Below are 23384 nucleotides of genomic sequence, written 5' to 3' on the forward strand. Positions count from 1 at the left end.
ACTTTCCTGAAATCCAAGTTCCCAGCTGCCAGCCAAATGCCAAGGTTGTAGGCATGGGTTTTCTAAGGACCATCTCAGACCTTCTCAACAAACTTCCTGATTCTCATGACAATCCAGAAGAGTAGAAAGGTCCTGAGAGACTTCTTATATTTCTTCTTTAACCTTCATCTAATCAATTAGCATATCCCACCCACTGATCATTCTAACATTGTATTTTGAACATATTCACTACTTCTAGAATTCATCATCTCTTTCAATTGACTAGAAAGAAAAATTAAGCATTTAGATACAAAAATACTAGCAGTAGGAATTGAAATATGAAGAAAATAGTTTTTTTTAGTTATTTACCTGCTATCAAATGCAAAATTGACTTATTCTTGAAAAAGAAACACTATAATGTAAAAAATTATTATCTCTATAATCTAACATTCTAATAGAGAGAAGGGGAAGGGAGAGGAATAGGACAGAATAAGAGATTTTTCATTGGTTGTAACAGTAAAAGAGAGCTAAAATTCTAACTTTAATCTGGTGTGTGGGAAAGGGAGAGGACCTAGGACTAAAATAAAGATTACTGTGATGCTGAGGCACTGTCAGATACTGAATATTATATAAAATCTCAGTAATTACAATATAATATCATTGGCAAATGTAGACATTTGAAAAGAATAGATGTTACCTAGGAATAAAGAAATAATATAAGAATTCAATCTATGTTAAAAGTTGCACTATAAACCAGTAAGAAGTGAATGTATTATTTTTTAAATGGTGCTGGGAAAACTGATTAACCATTTAGAAAAAATTTAAATAAGGCCTATTTATACAATTAACATGAATACAAAATTTTAGTGGATTAAACATTAACTATCATTGAAAAAAAGTTCCTTCAATAAACAAGGTTAGGAAAATCATCAATATGAAAAAAATAAATAAAGATGGATTCATACATCACTCAAAAAAAAAATCAACCCAGGAGGAAAATGCACTTAAATGTGAAAGGAATATCTCTGAAGCACATGAAGGAAAACAGGAGATTATAACTATGTGACCTCAGAGCAGGTAAGAACTTTTTAAACAAGACATTAAAGAGTAAATCACACAGAAAAAAAAACTAATACATTTTAGTATACTAAAAATGTTCTCAAAAGATAGGAAAAGAGTGAAAAGATAAGTCAGGGAGTGGTGAAGTGATTTACAATACATGAATAACATCTATAAACGAATAAGAATAAAATTCTACAAAATAGCAAATGGACATGGATACGCAATTCATAGATGAGGAAATAAAGACAATTAAAAATGTAAAAATATATGAACTCATTAATATTAAGGGAAATGCCAGTTGAGATCACAAGGAAACACCACCTCACAGTCTTCCAGACTGGCAAAAATTAAAAAGTCAGATACACGAAGACCTGAAGCAACAGAAACAGCCATATATGGCTGATCATAATAACAATTATTCTGCAAAACAATTTGGTATTACCCAGTAAAGCATCTCCCCACACACCCTGACACAGAACCCAGGATTGCATGCATACTACATAAGCACTCTACCACTGAGCAATATCCCCAACCCCTCTGTGTAATATTTATGTTAATATGAACACAATAAACAACTGAACTCCAGTTCTGGCTCAGGTTATATATGGGCAACTAAGGAAAAAGCATTATATTTGTTTTGAAAACCAACATGTTCTTTCATTTCTTTTTGTGAGTGAATACTTTTATTTCTAGTGTTAAACTTTCTAAACTATGTTCACTTAAAATTAAAACACACATCCTATTTCTTGCTTCTGTGCCTTTGGTTATAAAATTTCTTATGTTCCATTCACCCTTTTCCTTCTTGTTCCATCTACAGTAGTTCCCAGTTATCTGTGGAAAATATTTTCCAGGACCCCAATGGATGACTAAACCTGCAGGTAGTACTGAACTCTATATATCCTATATGGTTTTCCTATACATAGATACACAGATTTAATGCCTTTTTCCATTATAACTAAGCACTTATCATGACCTGTGGCCAAAACTTTTACAGTTTGAGATGTGACAACAAAACTAATGTGAATTTCTTTTCCTTCCTCACGATTACAAATTACAGATTCATTCTAAATAGTAGAGTTTAATAACCTCACCATATGATTTTTTTTCCTTACTGAGTCAAAAATTTTCAACTTTTCACTTAAAAGAATCATTTATGACTTCTCTATGTAATATCCATATTGTCAGAATCACCATACTCTTGAACTTTGGGACCATTATTAAGTAAAGTAAGCATCAATTGAACACAAGCACTACAATATTGCACTAGACAATCTAATAATTGAAATGGCTACTAAATGACTAACAGGGAAGCAGTACATACAGTGTGGATATGCTGGATATTAGCATGATTCATGTCCTTGGCAGGTTATTGCAGTATGTCAGGAAATTTCCTAAAACTACACAGGCACACAATTTAAAACTTCTAGACAAATGATACTTCTACCACAGAACTACTTGTTAAACACACTTTTACTCAAACTCAGAGAAGAAGATGGACTAAATATAACTTCTCTTTTAAATAAGTAGATGTCTATTTTAGGGAGTAAATATATAACCTCAATTATTTCCTAATTTGGAAGACTGCTAAAATTATACTAAATGCAATATGCAATGTGTCAAAAAAAGAGGCAGTGGTTATTTGGTATGTGTGTGTGTGTGTGTGTGTGTGTGTGTGCACATGCTTGCTTTATACTGGCATAGGAACAGGGAGAAAGGGAGGGTCAGGAAAAGTTTTAACAAAGAGAGGGACACTTAGGACAGGTATTCGATATAGGACAAGTACTTTCTGAAAAATGCTTTAGAATTTGAACAGAATCTTGTAAAATGTGCAAAAATATTAGATACTTCTTTATAACATAAATGTTCAATTGACTATTATGAAAAGAATATTTCATTCCAAATATTCACTCCAAATATCTCTAAATAACTATTATAAGGTCCTTTATGTATACCAATCTTTCAAAACATTGAAATATTCAAATCGGAAAGCAACCATTTCCTGAATATTTTTTGCGATTGCTGTTCAAACTATAAATGTAAGTTAATAGCATTTAAGATTGTTCATTAAAACTAATGGGACAGACTCCTTCATATTTAAATACATTTGAAAATCTTTTGTTTAAAATTTTAAAATACTTTGTTTTGTTCTTTATACTCTTAAAGAATATATTTCTTTTCTCCAATCTAGTTATTTATCAATTTTCCTACAAAATGTCAGTTTGCCATAACTGTCAAAATAAAAAAAAATTATCATTCCTTTATTTAACTACTGTTTCATATACCCACCACATGCCAGATATTGCAGATACAAAGAAGAATAACATAGGATGAATATTCAGTTAATAAGACAAACATATAACTCCCAACATAGTTAAAAGAGTAGGAATAGTAGGAACATACCTCAACATTGTAAAGGCTATCTATGCTAAGCTCACAGGCAACATCATTCTTAATGGAGAAAAAATGAAACCATTCCCTCTAAAAACTGGAACAAGACAGGGATGCCCTCTTTCACCACTTCCATTCAACATCATCCTTGAAACACTAGCCAGAGCAATTAGACAGACCAAGGAAATTAAAGGGATACAAATAGGAAAAGAAGAACTCAAGCTGTCACTATTTGCCAATGACATGATTCTATATTTAGAGGAGCCAAAAAACTCCACTAGAAAACTTCTAGAACTAATAAATGAATTCAGCAAAGTAGCAGAATATAAAATTAATATGCATAAATCTAATGCATTTCTATTCATAAGTGATGACTCCTCTGAAAGAGAAATTAGGAAATCCACCCCATTCACAATAGCCTCAAAAAAATAAAATAAAATACTTGGGAACCAATCTAACAAAAGAGGCGAAAGACCTCTACAATGAAAACTACACAATACTAAAGAAAGAAATTGAAGAAAACCTTTAAAGATGGAAAGATCTCCCATGTTCTTGGACAGGCGGAATTAACATTGTCAAAATGGCCATTCTACCAAAGTCACTATACAGATTCAATGCAATTCCAATTAAAATCCCAATGACATTCCTCATAGAAACAGAGAAAGCAATCATGAACTTCATCTGGAAGAACAAGAGCCCTCGAAAAGCCAAAACAATCCTGAGCAGAAAAAGTGAAGCAGGAGGTATCACAATACCAGACCTTAAACTATACTACAGAGCAATAGTAACAAAAATGGCATGGTAATGGCACCAAAATAGACAGGCAGACCAATGGTACAGAATAGAAACACAGAGATGAACCCACATAAATATAGTTACCTCATACCAGACAAAGGAGCTAAAAACATACAGGGAGAAAAGATAGCCTATTCAACAAATGGTGCTGGGAAAACTGGAAATCCATATGCAGTAAAAATGAAATTAAATCTCTATCTCTCACCCTGCACAAAACTCAATTCAAAATGGATCAAGGACTTAGGAATTAGACCAGAGACCCTACACCAAAGAGAAGACAAAGTAGACCCGAATCTTCATCATGTTGGCTTAGGATCAGACTTCCTCAACGAGACTCCCAAAGCACAAGAAATCAAAGCAAGAATCAATAAATGGGATGGACTCAAACTAAAAAGCTTTTTCTCAGCAAAGGATACAATCAATAATGTGAAGAGAGAGCCTAGAGAGTGGCAGACAATCTTTTCCACACACATTTGAGATAGAGCACTTATCTCCAAAACTTATAAAAAACTTACAAAACTTTACACCAAAAAATACAGAGAACTCAATCAATAAATGGGCCAAGGAACTGGACGCTTTACAGAAGAAGACATACAGATGACTAATAAATATATGAAAAAGTGTTCAACATCTCTAGTAATTAGAGAAATGCAAATTAAAACAACTCTAAGATTTCATCTTACTCCAATTAGAATGGCTATTATCAAGAACACAAACAATAACAGATGTTGGTGTGGATGTGGGGGAAAAAGGCACAGTTTTACATTGCTGGTGGAGTTGAAAGTTGGTACAGCCACTCTGAAAAGCAGTGTGGAGAATCCTCAGAAAACTTGGAATGGACCCACCTTTTGACCCAGTTATCCTACTCCTTGGTTTATACACAAAGGACTTAAAATTAACATACTAGAGTAACGCAGCCACATCAATGTTTATAGCAGTTCAATTCATGATAGCTAGATTGTGGAACCAACCTAGATGCCTTTCAACAGATAAATGGATAAAGAAATTGTGGTATATATTCACAATGGAATATTATTCATCCATAAAGAAGAATAATATATGGCATTTGCAAATAAATGGATGGAATTGGAGAATATCATGCTAAGTGAAATAAGCCAATCCCAACAAACCAAAAGTTGAATGTTTTCCCTGATAAGTGGAGAATGATATATAATGGGGGTTAGGGGGTGGGGAGTGAGAGAAGAATGGGGGAACTTTAGATTATGTAGAAGGAAATGAGAGGGAGTGGGGTATGAAAAATGGTGGAATGAGACAGACATCATTACCCTATGTACTTGTATGATTACACCAATGGTATTAATCTACATCATGTACAACCAAAGAAACGAAATGATGTACCCCATTTGTGTACAATGAATCAAAATGCAGTCTGTAAAAAATAAAAAAAAAAATTTTAAATAAGTAGGTTGATTGAAGATAGGACACAAAGATTGAAAAGCAGGAACATGCCTGGCATGTTCTAAGAACAGTAAGGAAATCAGAATGAATTAAATTAAGAGGAGAGATGCAGGAAACAAGATCCAGGGGTAAGGAGAGGGCAGTTCTCCATTGGCCATTGTCTAAGTAAAAACTCAAAGCAAAGTCACTTAGTTCGTTTATTCATTCAACAACTTTATTAAGTATTATGTAGGTTCAAAGCAACTTGCGAAGTGCTGCAGGTAGAAAAATATGATTAACACAGAATCTTTACCATAAATAAGCTTACAGTATTCCCACATGGAATAATTTATATGAAAGCTTTTCTAGTAAAATCTAAAGTTGGAGGCATGAAGGAGTAGGAAGGAGTGTGAAGGAAGGTATGTGAATGCGGATAAGCTCTGTATTTTAAGTATTAGAATGAAACCTCTTCAAACACTCTCCTACTCAAACTATATTATGTAAGATATTCCAACTGTTAACAATCATTTGCAACAGAGCAGGACCTTTACAGACTCCTATGAAGATTAATTTGTTCATTATTTTAATCCTTTTTGAAGAAAGCTGCTTAGTTAGATCTTTTGCCAAAAATAAATATTTAAACCTACACAAGAAAGAACCAACAATAATATCATTAGCAATTAAGATGATGTGAAAAACCTAAATAAAAGACTGGCTTTTAATGAAAATTGCTAATCATCAACTTCTTACTATATTTCCTAAAGAAAAAAGTGTAAATAAATGTCTTATGTTATATATGAAACTTTATTAAATATTAAGTGCAATCATTATTGAATTATATTATTTCTTCTAAATAACAAGTGTTGTAAAGTAAAAATACCGTAGATCATTTGACAGAAGAGGTGAAAGTAAAAGGAGGAACAAATTAGTTAAAGATCATTAAATTGTTCTAGAAGTTTTAAAATGTTTTTTATATGTTTGATTAGCTTCATATGAGTTTAAAGTAGGGGTAAAACAAATTGAAGTATTATGAATAAATACTACCATATTATTGGAAATTGAAATATTGCAGTTTTCAGAGTGTGTCAAAAACATCTACGAAATCAATTCCTTTTTGGTGCCAAATTTTAAAGTGGTTATAATACTTAACAAAAAATTATGCTATATAACATTACATAAAATATAAAAACAGTTTTCACAAAATTTGAGGTTCTTACTACAGTAAGTTGCATAGTAAAGAAAATATATAAAGCAATTCCCAAATTTTACAATTCAGTGTGGTCTATAATTGAACCTCTAACCTCTAAAAGTGCCTTTTATTACTAAGATACACTAAGATTTGTGGAAGATGATGATATACAATGGGGGTGAGGGGTAAGAGAAGAATGGAGGAACTCTGGATTACATAGAAGGAAATGAGAGGGGGGTATGAAAAATGATGGAATGAGACAGATATTGTTATCCTATGTACATGTATGATTATACCAATGGTATGACTCTACAACGTATACAACCATAGAAACAAAATGATGTACCCCATTTGTGTACAATGAATCAAAATACAGTCTGTAAAAAATAAAAAAAAAATAAAACAAAGAGTTGTGGAAGGACCTTTTAATTCCTCAAAAAGAATAAACTTTCTCTTTCTCATATCCTGCAACATAACATTTAAATTGCATAAAAATACTTAAGAGAATCTGCCTAATATCAGAGTTGTTTGTGAATATTTCAGCCTTTCCACTACATCATGAGCTCCTAGAGAAGATGGTTCTCATTTTTTTCATCTCTATTTACAAAGGACTAACATGATATTTTGCAAATAGTACTCAAACTGAATTGAAATGTGTAAAGCGCCATTCCAACATGTGCCACTAAAACAGGATACATTTTGTCAGTTTAAAGACACATTTCATATCTTGATATGTTATCATGGCTAATGTCCTATGTCTTCAGTAGAAATTATGTTATTCTTTTCTCATATTTTACCTTTAATACCTACCACTTGGGACATGGTAGAAAATAAATGAAGTTGTACTAACAGAATGCAACCTATAACTGACACTGTATGTTTATCATACTAGAAGTGCCAAAAGTATCTTGAAAGTGCCAAAAGAAAATTTAAAGGTACAAGGTATTATGCAAATAGGACACTTAGGGGCTAACATATCTATTTAATACAACCACTTAATCATTACTTCCTAGATTTACCACCCAAAGGTCTACATCTCTTCTTGATAATATGACATCTAGTACTAGAGAAAATGCAAACATTCTCTCAATCTGATTTGGCAAGAAAAAGAACATAACTAACTACAATGATGCACAAATAGTAGGGATCACTACTTACTAAACAATAGTCAAATAGTATTTATACAACTGGTGGAGTCAAACATGGGGTAGAATGTAGGAAAGTGAATGCATCTCTGTATCATCTCTGCTAGGGCTAGCCCATAAGGATACACAGTATAAACACTGTACAAATCTAGGGGGTAGCAGATAAGAATCATGTCATTCTAGTGTTAAGCAACTAAGCAGCTCTGTCTTCTACCATATACCATTCAACTAAAGTATTATCAATCCTAAAATACACTAGTACTCTTATGTACTATTAAGAGAAAACAAATGTTGTCAAATAATATATGATATGCCATTAATTTTTAAAGAGACATACCAATTCAGAGATGTTAAAATGAGATACACAGTTAAGATCAATGAAAAAAGATGATACTCCAAGCTACTTTCAATTGACTTAGATATACATGAACAAATAATAGTCCTTTCTCTGATGGCATTACTGGTATTTGGAGTTTCTTACCAAGAGGCTACCCATTTTAGAGGAAAGAGGAAGGGAATGAGACCTGTAGTTGCTAAAACCTGAAACATGATCCCCTACACTGTCTACTGTTGGAAGTGGAGCAGTAGAAAATAAATTAAATAAATGGAAAATAAATTCTAAGTCCTTAAATTCCTCTGGCTTGGTTAGTGCAGACTGACAATTTGGGTAGATAGAAAATATTTTCTTGAAATTTAACAAAGTAAGTCTCAGAGTCCAAGGAAAATAGTTGATAGTATTTCTTGCCAATGATAAAAAACGAGCTTTCTTAATCAAGTGAGAACTTTGGTGAAACCTGAATTTTTTCTGATAAACTTGATAGATTTTCAATTCTTAGAACTTTTCTGATGAGACTGGTTATAATAATAATGGATAAGAATTTTTATCCTACATGATAAAATGTCAACATTTGGATGATCTGCATAACTCAGTGATGCTATAAAATCATTCATGAGTAAAAAAGATTCATTAAAGTCAGAACAGACCTATGGATTTTCATGAGACTCTAAAATGTGATTTGAGTTACACGTAGCAGCCAATCTTTAAGAAACTACAAATTGAGTGTTGGATAGCACCAGATAAGTATATATTCCATTATCTAAAAAATCTATTAAAACAGTCCTTATTTTTATAATCACCTATGTGTTTGAAGTCAAATTTTCTTCATATTCATCAACACTGACAACATATCACAAGAGAGTGAACAGAGAAACATAAAATTTCAGCTACCTTCTATTATGTCAAACATTAGAGATTGTCAAAAACAGCACATTTCTCACTATATATGTTTTGAAAATAATTATTTCTCATAGGATGTTATTTATGTCCTCAAATAATGGATTATTATTTTAAAATAAATATTTTTTTCTCAATTTTAATTTATTTTATGGTAAACATCAATAGATAAACCCATATGAACAAAAATCCTTTAATGTTTAAGCATGTAATAATGTTTAAGTATGTACTATTAAGCATATTTGATTCTAAGACCATGAGGTTTGAGAATCACTGATTATAAACCAACAGGAATTCCACCATAATTCTTCCATATTTTCCAAGGAAAAGGGGTAGAAATGGAAGAGGAAGAAAATGGGATAACAAGTCATAGGTATCCTGATGGTTGTTTTCATTAATATACCTCACTTTTCTTTATAGAAGTCTAATAGGTATGATTATCCCTATTTTAAAGATAAAGAAATTGAAACAAAGAGGAGTGATGGCTAGCCTAAAATCAAAGCTGGTAAGCAACAGAATTAAGACAAAAACATACATCTCTTTGATTCTAAAATTGTTATTCAGAATCTACACCATATTTTGAAAGAGCCCCCAATCCACACCCAAATTGGTTAATGTTCTCCAAAACCTATAAATGCAGAGCTTTGGACTTAATCATAATTTCTGTTCTGAAGTTAATGATCCCATTCTTTTACTAATTTTTAATTCTTTGTGATTGGCTTATTTTACCAAACTGAAGGAATGCTTGCTTCATGGAATAACTGGCAGTTAATTGAGTTTATAACACACTATACTAACTTCCAGGGTGTTAGCACACGTTAATCATAATACACAGTGTAACAATTCTTTCAATCTTATGCTACTCAATATCAAAGAGTTAATGTATATAGGGAAAGGTCTGTCTGTTTCACTTTATAGGTTCATGTAAGGATGTAATATTCATTTAACAATTATTTTAAAAACCTACTGTGTTTACTCAGCCTTGGAAGCATGAAACATGAAAATATAAAGATTAATTTCTGATGACCCTTTTAATGCTTTAAAATTTAAAAAAATTATTTACTTTATATTCATGCTTCTACTATTTTGTGTTTACTTTGTATTTAATTTCCTTTTCAATGAAAATCTTAAGATGAAGAAGCTAACGTATGCTTTAGTACATAGTTAATGGTTATAATTTAATATTAATTTACTGAGTTGTTAGAAAAAGCAAGTAATAATAATAATGACCTGTTATTAGGGACTCACTCTTGTCAGATGGAAACACTCCCCATCTGCCACTGTAAGGAGGCATTTGAGCTAAAGTAACATTCCTACTTTCTTTTCTGATCCCTTATTTGTTTTTTCCTATAGAAGGAGAGACTTATCTGGCTAGTACAATTGGACAGGAAAATGAACATGCTCAGTCTTGCCCTTCTGGGCATCTTTCAAGTAAGCTTGAAGGATGGATGAATTCCAGCTAGCTTTCTACCACGTGAAGGCAAAAGGGATGTTTAGAGGATAAGAGGAAAATTAACTTCAGAGTGAATATATTAGGAAGTCCATTAACCATAGATCTAAGTTAGATGTTCCAGTTAAACCATACCAATTAATAAAACTGATATTCTGATTTCCTTTTGTCTGATCCCTATGTAATATTGCTTAATGAGTTCCAAACTAAGGTGTGTAAGACTGAGGGACTATTTTTGGTTCAATGTTGTGGTAGGATACAAAAATATATTTGGCCTTTGTCCCTAGTTCCTAAAAGAGAGTTTTAAAAACACTTGGAATTTTGAGTGACAGGAGTATGGTTTGTTAGATATTTGTTTATATGTTTAAATTATTTTTTTGTAGCAGGATTGAACCCAGGGGTACTTAACCACTGAACCACATCCCCAATCCTTTTTTTTTTTTTTTTGAGACAGGGTCTCGCTAAGGGTGTTGCTAAACTACTAAGGCTGGCTTTGAACTTGTAATCCTCCTGTCTCAGTCTCTTGAGTTGCTGGGATTAAAGGCATGGGCCACTATGCCTGGCTTATTCTGTTTTTATTAGTGCATAATAGTTATACATAATATGAGGGTTACTTTTTACATAATAATACATGCATGGAATAAAATTTGGACCACTTCAGTCGCCAGTACTTCCTCTTTGCCTCCTCCCTCACCCTGCTCCCCTTCCTCTATTTTGCTTGTCTTGCTTCTATTTATTTATACTTTTCTAAAAATATTAGAGTTGTATAGATAAACCTAAAGGTGAAATTTGCTGTGGTATATTCATATATGTACAGAGCATATTTTGATCAATTTTATTCCACCATTTTTTCCTATTCCTCCTACCATTCCTTCAATCCCCTTCCTACACTCCACTGACATCCCTTCTATTTTCATGAGATTTCATGAGAAAAGCTCCTGGCTTTTCCCCTTTTATTTGGATTTTCTGAGTCTGGCTTATTTCATTTACCATGATATTCTCCAGTTCCATCTATTGACTAGCAAATGATATAATTTCATTCTTCTTTATGACTGAATAAAAATCAATACACATACACATACACCACATTTTCATCTGTTGAATGGCACTTGGGCTAGTTTCATATATTGGCTTATGCATTGTGCCGCTATAGACATTGCTGTGCCTCTATCACTACAGGATTGCTGATTATGGATCATTTGGATAAATGCCAAGGGGTAGAATAGCTGTGTCCCAGTCTTTTGAAGACTCTCCATACTACTTTCCAAAGTGGTTGTACTAATTTGCAGTCACGTATTAGTATACCTTTCCTCCAATATCCTTGATTGCATTTATCATTACTTGTACTCTTGATGATTTTTTGAGAAGTTTCAGTTCTTCTGCCCATTAATTGACTGGGTTGTTTATTTTGGGGTGGGTGTTAAGTTTTTGAATTCTTTGTATATTCTGGGTATTAATCCCCTGTCAGATGAGTAGCTGGTAAAGATGGTCTCCCATTCTGTAAGCTTTCTCTTCATACTCTTAATTGTTTCATATTCTTTGCTGTGCAGAAGTTTTTTTAATTTGATGCTGTCCCAATTATTAATTCTTCATTTTATTTCTTATATCATAGGGGTCTTGTTAAGGAAGTTGGCACTGCACTAATACGTTGAATTATATATTCTTCCAGCAATTGCAAAGTTTTGGATCAAATTCCTAAGTCTTTGATCCATTTTCAGTGGACTTTTGTACAGGATGAGGAATAGGGATCTAGTTTCATTCCTATACATGTGGCTATCCAGTTTTACCAGCACCATTTGTTACAAAGCCTTTCTTCAATATATATTTTTGGCACCTTTGTTAAGTATCAGATGACTGTATGTATGTATGTATGTGGGTTTGTCTCTGTGTCTTCCATTTTATTCCACTGGTCTTCGTGTCCATTTTGATGCCAGTATCAAGATGTTTTTGTTACTATATTTCTGTAGTATAACTTGAGATTTGACATTATGATGCCTCCAGCATCACTCTTCTTATTCAGTGTTTCTTTGGTTATTCTGGGTCTTTTATCCTACCAAATGAATTTCAGGACTATTTTTTTTAAGTTCTGTGAAGAATACCCTTTGTATTTTAATGGGGACTACACTGAATCTATACAACCTTTTAGGCAGTATGGCCATTTTTATGATATAAATTATTCCTATTCAAAAACATGGGAGGTCTTTCCATTTTCTAAGGTCTTCTTCAATTTCTTTCTTCAGTGGTCTATAGTTTTCAATGTAGAGGTCTTTCATCTTCTTGGTTACATTTATTCCCAAGTATTTATTTCCTTATTTTTTTTAAGGTTATTGTGAATGGGATAGTTATCCTGATTTCTTTCCTAGTATATTCATTATTGGAGTGTAGAAAAGTGGTTCCATTATGTATGCTGATTTTGTATCCTGCCACTTTGATGAATTTGCTTTTAAGTTCTAGAAGTCTTCTGGTGGAGTTTTTTGGATCTTCTAGATATATGATATTGTCATCAACAAATAGAGATATTTTGACTCCTTCTTTTCCTCTTTGTATCACTTTTATTTTCTTCCTTTTCTTTCCTGATTGCTCTGCCTAGAGTTTCAAGGACTATGTTGAATAGGGTGGTAAGAATCAACATACTTGTTCAGTTTCATTTTAGAGAAAATGCTTTCAGTTTTTCTCTATTCAATATAATATTGTCTTTGGGTTTTTCATATATAGCCTTTACAATGTTGAGGTAAACTGCTTCTATTCCTAGTTCCCCCAGTGTTTTTAACATGAATGAGTGCTGGATTTTGTCAAATGCTTTTCTGTATCTACTGAGATGACCAATCGGTCCTGGTCCTTAAATCTATTTATATTTGTTGATTTGTATACATTGAGCCCAATCTTTCATCCCTGGGATGAAACTCATTTGATCATGGTATATTATCTTCTTAATGTGGTTTGCCAATATTTTATTATGAATTTTTGCATTTATGTTCATCAGGGATACTGCTCTAAAGTTCTCCTTCCTTGTTGTGTCATTGCCCTGTTTTGGTATCAGGGTGATACTGGCTTCATAGAATGAATTTGGCAGTGTTCCTTTCCTTTCTATTTCATAGAAAAAACTGAGGAAGATTGGCATTAGTTCTTCTTTAAATGTCTGGTAGAACTCAGCTGAGAATCCATCTGGTTCTGGGTTTTTCTTTGTTGGAAGGCTTTTAATTGCTGCTTCAGTCTCATTGCTTGATATTTATGTTTAAGGTTTCAATTTATATGCCAATAAATTGGAAAATCTAAAATATACTAACAAATTCCTAGGCACATATGTTTTATTAGGTATAATAATACCCTTTTATCACTGACTGTAGGATCAAAGAGGCCCCTATATAGGCACAGGATGTGGTTATATAGATTAAGTGATTACAGGGGAGAAATTTCAGTCTCATCTGCTAACCTCCATGAAGTAGAGAGCTTTTAGGCTAGTAAACACACTGATATGCTGCTGGTTGAGTAGCACACCCAGAGAGGGCATTGAAGCTCAGTATACTCCTAGCCATATTCCTTATCCCATGTAACTCTTCTATTGGTCACTTCTGAGCTGCATCCTTTATAATAAAGTGGTTACCTTAAGTATTTTCCTGAGGTCCATGAGTCTTTCTAGCAGGCTATTGAACCTGAGGAAAGGGCTGTGAGAATTGCCAATTTATATCTAGTCAGACAGAACTGAAGGTAGCCACCTAGGACTTGAATGCAACAGTGAGGGGAGTCTTGAGGACTGAACCCTTAAACTTGTGGGGTCTGATGCTAACTCCAAATAAGCAATGTCAGAGATTGAATTAATTATTGGACACTCAACTGGTGTCAGAAATTAGAGAACTGGCAGACAGTAAAGAAAATACCCCTGAAAGGTACCAAAGGTACAAGAAAGACAAGCAAACTTTAAGAATTGGATTCTTTCTCAATTGATTCTCAACTTGAGAGAAAATATTATTTATTTTCCTAAAGCCTCAAGATTATGTACCTGATACTGTGTGTGTTTTGCATATATTGTCATCATTCCATTTTTTTTCAGGCAAAAAACTCAGAAATAAGAAAGTTAACTTAAGGCACACCACATTAAGTGGAAGAGGTAGAATTCAAACTCAGGTCTAATAGACTATACTTTTAATATCATCTCTGTACTATATCTCTGCCATGGTATGATTATGAATGTTATTCATACTTTAAAAACAGAAAATAAAAATAGGTGTTAACACAATTTGCCTTCAATGTCTACAACAGGTTTTAAATTGACTTAGAAAAATATAAATGTCTTAGAATTTAGAAAACATTTACAATAATACATTTTATATTAATTATTAAGTTACTAACTAAACCTTTTTCCAGTTATATATTAAAATAAATTTGGGGTTAAATAGAGAGAAAGAAACCTTAAGAGGTAGTTTGGGGTACTCAGTTTCTAAGGAAAGTAAAATCCAGTATGAACAGCAGCAGCCCCTGGTGGTCCAAGGGGGAAAAATAGTGCATTTGTAGTTACGGGGGTGGAAATATGTTTTTTTTAAGAATATATGTACATATTTAGCCATTTGACTCAGTTCTCAACCCAACACATTAAAAAACAGATGCTTTAAAATGATCTGTTGGCAAGATGCTTGTTAAAATTTTATCAGTTGAAATATTAAAATTCATTATGAATTAATTAACACATTATATAAAAATAAAATGTTTTTGTTTCATCATTTTCCAAAGTACTATAACCAGTGGTGATTAACACTGGAAAATTTTTATATCTTGATATGTGTTGCTCAAAAAGAAACTAAATTTATAGGATTACCACTAAATTGATGACATTTTCTGTCTTCACTTTTGAATTCAGTTGGCAGATGTTTTTGAGAACAAAAAATTCCATCTTATTACAAAACATATTAAGCAGGTTTTCCTGCCAGGCATGTCTGACATGATGTTTATTGCCTAGACCAAATCAATCCCCTTAATAAGCATTAATATATGCCAGAAAGTACATTATTTCATAGTTAAGGAAAGTTGCCACATGAAAGAGTAAGTTCTTTGATCTCTCATGCTCTGCTCCTAATGTATTAGAAATGTGCTACATAATCCACTAGTCATTTCTATTTATACTCATTTAGTAAGTAAAATAAAATATACTTTATTAATCTTAAAGTTTAAGACCTGAATTGTATTTTACATGTGCCTGTGTATACTAGATAATTTGTATAAATCAGAAGGAGGCTTGAATATACTTGAATATATAGTTTATTGGTGATCAGAAAGTTTTGGATTTTAAGATATTTAAGATTTGGGCATGAATGATGCTCAATTAGTAAAATTTGAACAATTATTCCAAAATCTGAAAACTCCAAAATTTGGAACATTGCTGGTTCCAAGCATTTCAGATAAGGTACACTCCACTCCACTTGTACTAGGAAAAAAATGGTTATAGAGATTAAACAATCATTGTTTATAATATAAATAAATTGAATTTGTTTGCTAAAACACAAGATTAAAATGACACCAGTGACAGTATGACATTTATCAGCCCTTACTAAACTGTGACCATACCCAAATCAGAATATCAGAAACATTTCTTTAATAAAAAAATCTTTGTTTTAATCACAGTTGGCTGCTTCTGAACAACTGCAAAAATTAAAATGAATCCTTAAAAATGGGTTAGAAAACTAGTCAACATCAATATCTTGCATGTTAAGGAATAAGATGTTTGATGAATATCAACAAGCAATCAATTCACAAATATTTGAGAATCTTCAATGTGCAATGTCAGGATTGGCCAAAATTCCTATTCTGTAAATGTCTCCTCCATATTTGGACTTTTCTTTCTATAGCCATGTAACTGCCCCCATGCTTATCCCCAGCATCTGTTTTCACATGTTAAGTCTAACCCTCTTCTTTATTTCCCATTAGCACCACTCACCACCAAGTCTTACCTTAGGAAAGAGATATTCATGCAGCTCCAACCCAAAGACATATAGATCAGCATCAAATCACTTTTGCCCATATTCTATCTAATGTTTTATAAAGTTCTATTAACTAGCTTTTTCTTCAGTTTGCATCATCTTATGCTCTAATTTGACACTTACATAACCTCTTCTTTCCTATGTGCTGGTCCCTTTACCTAGATATCTCTAGACCAACACCTAATCTTCTTCAGTCCAAGAGATTAAATTCTAGTAAATGTGTTCACTATCTTTTCTTCACTTCCTGACAATATGCCCTGAATTATTGTATAAAGTGGTTCATAACTGTTGTCATTAAGGATTGACATCAATTCTAAAAATATATAAAAGCAAATTGCTTCAAAGTTCTAGAGGATTACAGGGAGATCTAGTAGAAAGACATACTAGGACTTCTCTTCAAGTGGCTTCTCCTATTTCTATTTTCAGTGCTCTATAATTTTATTTATAGAGGTCTTTCACTGCCTTGGTTAGATTTATATCTAAGTCTGTCTGTCTTTCCTTTCCTTTTCTTTTCTTGAGACTATAGTGAATGGAATTATTTTCCTAATTTCTTTTCCCAGTGTTTTCCTTATTGATATAAAGAAAAGTTCTTTATGTCTATTTGTTGATTCTGTATTCTTTGTTTGTTCATCAGATCTAGAAGTCTTCTAGTGGATCCTTGAAGTCCTTCTAAGTTTAGGATAATATCATCTACAAAAAAGGACAATTTGACTTCTGCCTATTTGCATTCCTTTTATTTTTTTCTCTTGTCTAACTGCTCTAAAACCTCTCAAGTATAATATTGAAGGAATGGTGAAAGCAAGACATCCTTGTCTTGCTCCTGATTTTAGAAGAAATGATTTAAGTTTTTTCCCATTCAGTATAGTGTTGTCTTTAGAGAGTTTGTCATATATAGCCTTTACAATGCTGAGGTAAGTTCCTTTTATCTCTAGTTTCTTCAGAGTTTTTATTATGAATGGATGTTGAATTTTGACAAAGGCCTTCTCTGCATCTATAGGGATGATCACATGAGTTGTGTCCTTGACAAAGTTTATGTGATATATTACATTTATTGCAATTAAAGAACAATGAAATGGTGTCACTTGCAGGAAAATGGATGGAACTGGAGAACATCATGTTAAATTAAACAAGAAAGACAAGTGTTACATGTGGAAGCTAGAGGGGAAAAGAAGAAAAAACCTATTTCATGACAAAAGAAGGGAGATCATTAGGGTAGAGGAATGAGATTATGGGGAGGAGAGAAGATAACAAGAGGAGGTACTAGGTAGCAAAATTGATGAAATTAGGTTATATCTATGTATGATATGCCACAATAGAACCCACTGTTTGGTATAATTAATATGATCCAATAAAAATTTCAAATAAAAAAGTTTCAAAAAGCTCAAAAAGAAGTTGACTACTAGGTAATGGAATTATGGCTATTTCCAACTGTGTATGTATTGGCATGTTAGGTATTTGTAAAATTCATATGGCACCTTTAAAGGCTTTAAAAAATAAAAGTTACACAAAAAAGGTAAATTGGTAATATTAATAAAATTATGAGACAAAAATTAAGATAACTCAAGATAGTACATGATAAACCCTTCATAAGATAACTAATTACAATTCCATGAGTCGAAGTAAGGAGAGTTCATTGGGTATAGTAAGAGGAAAGAGTGGTATTTCAGCTGGGCATTATGACATGGAAGAATTTGGATTAGGAGACAGAACAGGAAACAAAGTTACAGATTTCATAAAGCACAAAGTATGAACAGAGAACAGCAAATGCATGAGAGGAAAAGCATTAGATAAGAATGAAACATTTCCATTTTCATCCATAATTTAAGTAGTGATGATAAAGCTAAAAAGGAAAACAGGATTTCTACTTTTATATATTCAGATGAAATGCATAGACCAATCAAGGTATCAAATAAATTTTAGCATATTGATTACGTTAATTCATGGAACTGACTATAGTGATTCCTGGCATGTAATGTTGGCCTAATGACTGGGATGGAGGCAAATAATGTAGGGGTTTTTGTTGCTTGTTTCAGTTTGTTTGAATGTTTCCTCACAGAAAATCAGGCAGCATACTTAAATAATGGAGAATGTATAACAAAAAAGGAGTAGTGGTTTGGGATTTTTAAATCCTGTCTCTACCTCCTTATTTAAAATTTATTGTAAAATCTCCATACTATAAGTGTTCAAAAGATTCTATTCAAGGGTCAGAGGATTAAGTACTAAGCAAAACAAACTAAGTACCTGCCCACATGGAACAATGTGACACTGGGGAAACTACTAACAATTTTTGGCCTATATTCTCTTTATCTACAAATCTGACTCATATTAGTGATCCTACTGAGAAAGAATATATATTGCATCTATTAAATAATAGTTGGTCAAAAGTCTATTCAAAGCCAGCCTCACCAAAAGGGAGGTATTAAGCAACTCACTGAGACCCTGTCTCTAAATAAATAGGGTTGAACTCAGAGTGCCACTGAGTTCAATCCCTGGTACAGCCCCCCCACAAAGTCTATAATCATCAGATGGTACTATATAATATCATACTTTTCTCATATATGGTTTAATTTTCATATTTCAGATAAAGAGGAAAGGAGACAAATATCTTCAGTAATTAGATATCCTGGTTTCAACACTTAGTTCTACCATTCACTAGCTATGTAATCCTGGACCAACATCCTGTGCATCAATTTCCTTAATTATAAAATAAGGATAACATGATTTGATTCACCTACCTATTAGGTTATTGTAAAGAACAGATGACAATTTCAAAATGTAAATGATTAAGAAGTATAAAAATAAAGCAATTTATCTCCATCATATACTATACTCTCGGCCTAAAAAAATGTGAACAATTGCTACTTGAAAATATGTAGAGGGAAGAAGTATTATTTTGGAATGGATCAAAATCACCTTAGAATAAATGCACTTCATACAAGATGAACCATCTTCTCTTTCCCTCTATAGAACCAAGCCTTACTATCTAGAAGTATGTTTGAAGAGTTTCAGCATTCCTATGCTATTTTGCACAGCACCAAAAGATTTTAAGAGTCAGGATGTTTATATTAGGAAATACATTTCATTAGCTAAGACTATCTTATACAAAGGTGTTATCTACATGAATTTATTTTTATCTTTTAGTGTTTTCAATGGGAACCTGAACTGATGAACAAAATATGACAAGAAATAAAGGAGCAAAAAGATATAAGGAAAAGGGAGAAAAATGATGGAAATGTAGAAGAGAGAAAAAAAGGCAAAAGGAAAGAGCAGGGTTTTTGTTGTTGTTGCTGTTTTGTTTTGGTTTTTGATGTTTTTGTTTGTTTGTTTTTGTACTGGGGATTGAAACCAGGGGTGCTCTACCACTGAGCTGTACCACCAGCCCTTTTTATTTATTTTTTTATTTTGAGACAGGGTCTTACTAAGTTGCTGAGGAATTTGCTAAATTGCTGAGATCTGGCCTTGAATTTGCATTCCTCCTGCCTCAGCCTCCTGAATCTCTGAGATTACAGGTATGTGCCACTGTGCCTGGCTAAGAGAGCAGGTCTTAATGAAGTAACACAAAAAGACTTTTTTATGAAAGAAACAGATGCAGGGATAAACGAAGCAGATGTGGAAAAACAGATCAAGAAAATGGGCGTATAAGAGAACAAAGGAAGATAACCAAAGTCATGATGACATGATAAAAAGTAAATAGAATGAAAAAACCTATAAGCAGATATCTGAGATAAATGCCTAATCTGTACATGTCATAGGCAAAGAAATTACTTAAGAAAAAGTAAAAACCTTAACATACTAAATCATTTTTCCTTGCATTTTTAAATAGACAAGTCAATACTCTATATGTTTTGTATGCTTCAAAAATCTTATGAAATTCTTCTCTAGAATCTGGTTATCAGAGGCAATTTTTCAAAAAATTTCACTTTGCATAAGATGGTGGTTGACAGACTGAACACAGAGTAAAAACCTTGGGACAATTGATGGTGGAGAAGGTAATATCATGATCCTGATGCAAAAAAGGGGCAATACAGCTACTTTGGAACAAACAGGCTACTTAGTGATTCCTAATACTTGTTTTTGTTTTTCAAATCATTAAATAGTGATATGATTTTTAAAAATTTAAGTACTGTATGATGCTTAAATCTTGTTTGATTCATTACATAAAATGTTTTGGGTACTCTTGGTCAGAACACATTTTGGAGAATCATGATAATTTATATGCTACTTTCATAAATCACTCAGTAGACTAATAACCTATAATCAAATGCTTGAATGCTTGAAGCATAATTCCAAAAAGAGGGGTGATTATGCAACAAAACAGAAGTATGGATGAAGAAATTAAAATTTAGAAGGCAATGTATTTCTTTTGAAAAATGTTATGAAATATTTTAGTAATAATCTTTTAAATAAATGCAAAGGTAGCTTAAATTGAGTATTCTGAAATATTACTACTATCCTATGGTATAAATTTACAAAATGAAAATTTGTCTATTTCTAAATTTTTTGAATTGCTCACTTTTGAAGAACATACCAATTTACTATTTTACTTCACCTAGTATCATTTTGACATGCTTTATTATTAAACTTCTAGCATCTATAATAAAGGTCTTGAAAGTTGCACAAATTTGTCTTATCCATATAATGCACAGTATGTATATCATGAAGAATATGTCGAAGTACAAATACAATTGTTTGTGACCCCTACAGTAGATATCCTTGGGCAGCACTGCTATAATGATCTCATGCTGCTACCATTACAAAGTGCAAGGACTTGCTGGGAAGACAAGAGCAAAGGACAAGAGTTCCCTCATTGCACTATCCCTGAACTATTCTAGCTTAAATATTTATTAAGATATTAATTACTATTCTTCTCCCTATCTGTCTTCAGAATTTAGGCTGAAACACCATGGATAAATAGTTGCTCATATGAAAACAAAGCATTATCTAGTAAAACTTACCACCAAGATGAAGATTGTTTTGTACAATGCATTATTAATTCAGCCAATAATATGTTTTAGAATGATTAGCCTACATGGAAAACATTAACAGAATGATACCTTAAAGAAACGCATGTTTGGGAGCTGAATTGCAAAGTTTTCTTGCTTCTGCATATACCATAACAATATTATTTTAGAAAATGTTCCAAAAGAACATATCACACAAAAGAAATAATAGAAGCTTATCACACAAAATAAACAGCATTTGCAACTTCTATAAAATGTCACGCTGTAATTTTAAATTAAAAACAGAAACACTTCATGAAAGCAGATAACCATGAAAAATAAATGCCTAAAAAATAAAGAATTTAGAGAATTTAATTTTTAAGATAACAAATAAATTATATGAAATAAGATAAAAATAAAGGAAATAAGGAAAGTAGTTCTCTCACTTACTCGTATATACAATTGTATCATTTCCTTTTCTCTTTGGGGGTTACGATATTTCTCATAGAAATCACGTCGCTTCTTTGTTTCTTTAGAGACTTTATCTTTTCTTTCCCGTTTTTCTGCTGGTTCATCTGAACTATCAGAAGATGACGACTGTACATGAATCTTCGGCTTTTCTACTTCAATATAGTTTTCATTGGGATTCAGTACTATTACTCCATATCCTTCCTATTTTGAAATGAAAAGTAGCATAATTTAATCTTATAATCCATTTCAATTCATAAAAAGAGCTACTAAAATCTTAAACTAAGTAATTTTATATAGTTGCATATCAACTAAAATATTCCTTTAGGAAAGATTGTGGTTTAATTTTTCCAAATTTTAAACTGTCATTTAAAATTGTCATGTGTATAAACAAAATCTCTAAGAACAAAAAGACACTGCAACATAAAAATCATAAATCTTAAATAAAAAAGGAAATTTGGATATCCCAGAACCTCAAAAATGATTGAAATAAATTATCAAACTTCAAATAAACTTTCAAACAATATTAATATTTACACTGTAAGTTTTGAAAAAATAACCATTAGGAAATTAAAGTTTACAATTCAGGTTACATTTTCTAGGAGTTTTTTCCTTTAAAATTGCCCCTTAATGAGCATTTTAAATTTGTTCAGATAGTAAAATACAACAGTCCATTAAAAAGGAATAAATCTGATCTAACATTCCACTATTTACATATTGAAATTATCAGAAACATAAAATATCTACCTGAGCATCTAGGATTTTATTTACTTCTTTTTTCTCAGGAGAACCCACATATCACAAAACAAAATACACCAATGTCTTTCTATGATATATGGAAGCACCTTTTTAACCTGGAAATTTATTTTGTTTTTCAGACTACCATAATATTTTCCTCTTATTAAGAACCAGTATCAGGAAACTACAAGCAAAGTTTCAGAGTTTAAAAATACATTCTATTGAGCTACTTAGGCTTCCTTAAACTTGTAAAACATAAGTTTGGCTGTCTAGTTCATTTCTAGCAAGGAAACATTTTTACAGTTATAATTAAGAAAACTTTTGGTATTTATTTTATATCTGATGGAATGACCTACTCATGAGAAAACAGAGAAGGAAAACAATAACAACTAACAAGCACGTGCAATGCAAATTTTGGGGGCTATCATATATCTGTCTTTTCAATTCAATTCTGTATTGTGGGTGTTCCAATTATGTCCTTGTAAAATCCCTAAGTTTATACTTAAAAGATATAATATGTTATGACAAAAAAACATGTTATAGAAAATTAAGATTATAGAACTGCCCTGCTTACTAAAAAAGTGTATTTTTCCAAAACTACAATCACAGAATCTTATATTGATTTA

The 23384-nt window shown here is 32.1% G+C and overlaps 1 protein-coding gene across 3 annotated transcripts in view; it reads right to left on the bottom strand.

The window, feature by feature from the left end:
• Fam172a (family with sequence similarity 172 member A) overlaps positions 1-23384 on the bottom strand; it is a 487402-nt gene that overhangs the window by 230374 nt on the left and 233644 nt on the right. For all 3 annotated transcript variants that reach the window (XM_047555170.1, XM_047555171.1, XM_047555169.1), the window contains one exon: positions 22003-22224. In XM_047555170.1, coding sequence (XP_047411126.1) covers positions 22003-22224 — 222 coding nt within the window. The remainder of the gene's footprint in view (positions 1-22002; positions 22225-23384) is intronic.

Source organism: Sciurus carolinensis, chromosome 6 (genome assembly GCF_902686445.1).
Source record: "Sciurus carolinensis chromosome 6, mSciCar1.2, whole genome shotgun sequence".
NCBI lineage: Eukaryota > Metazoa > Chordata > Mammalia > Rodentia > Sciuridae > Sciurus > Sciurus carolinensis.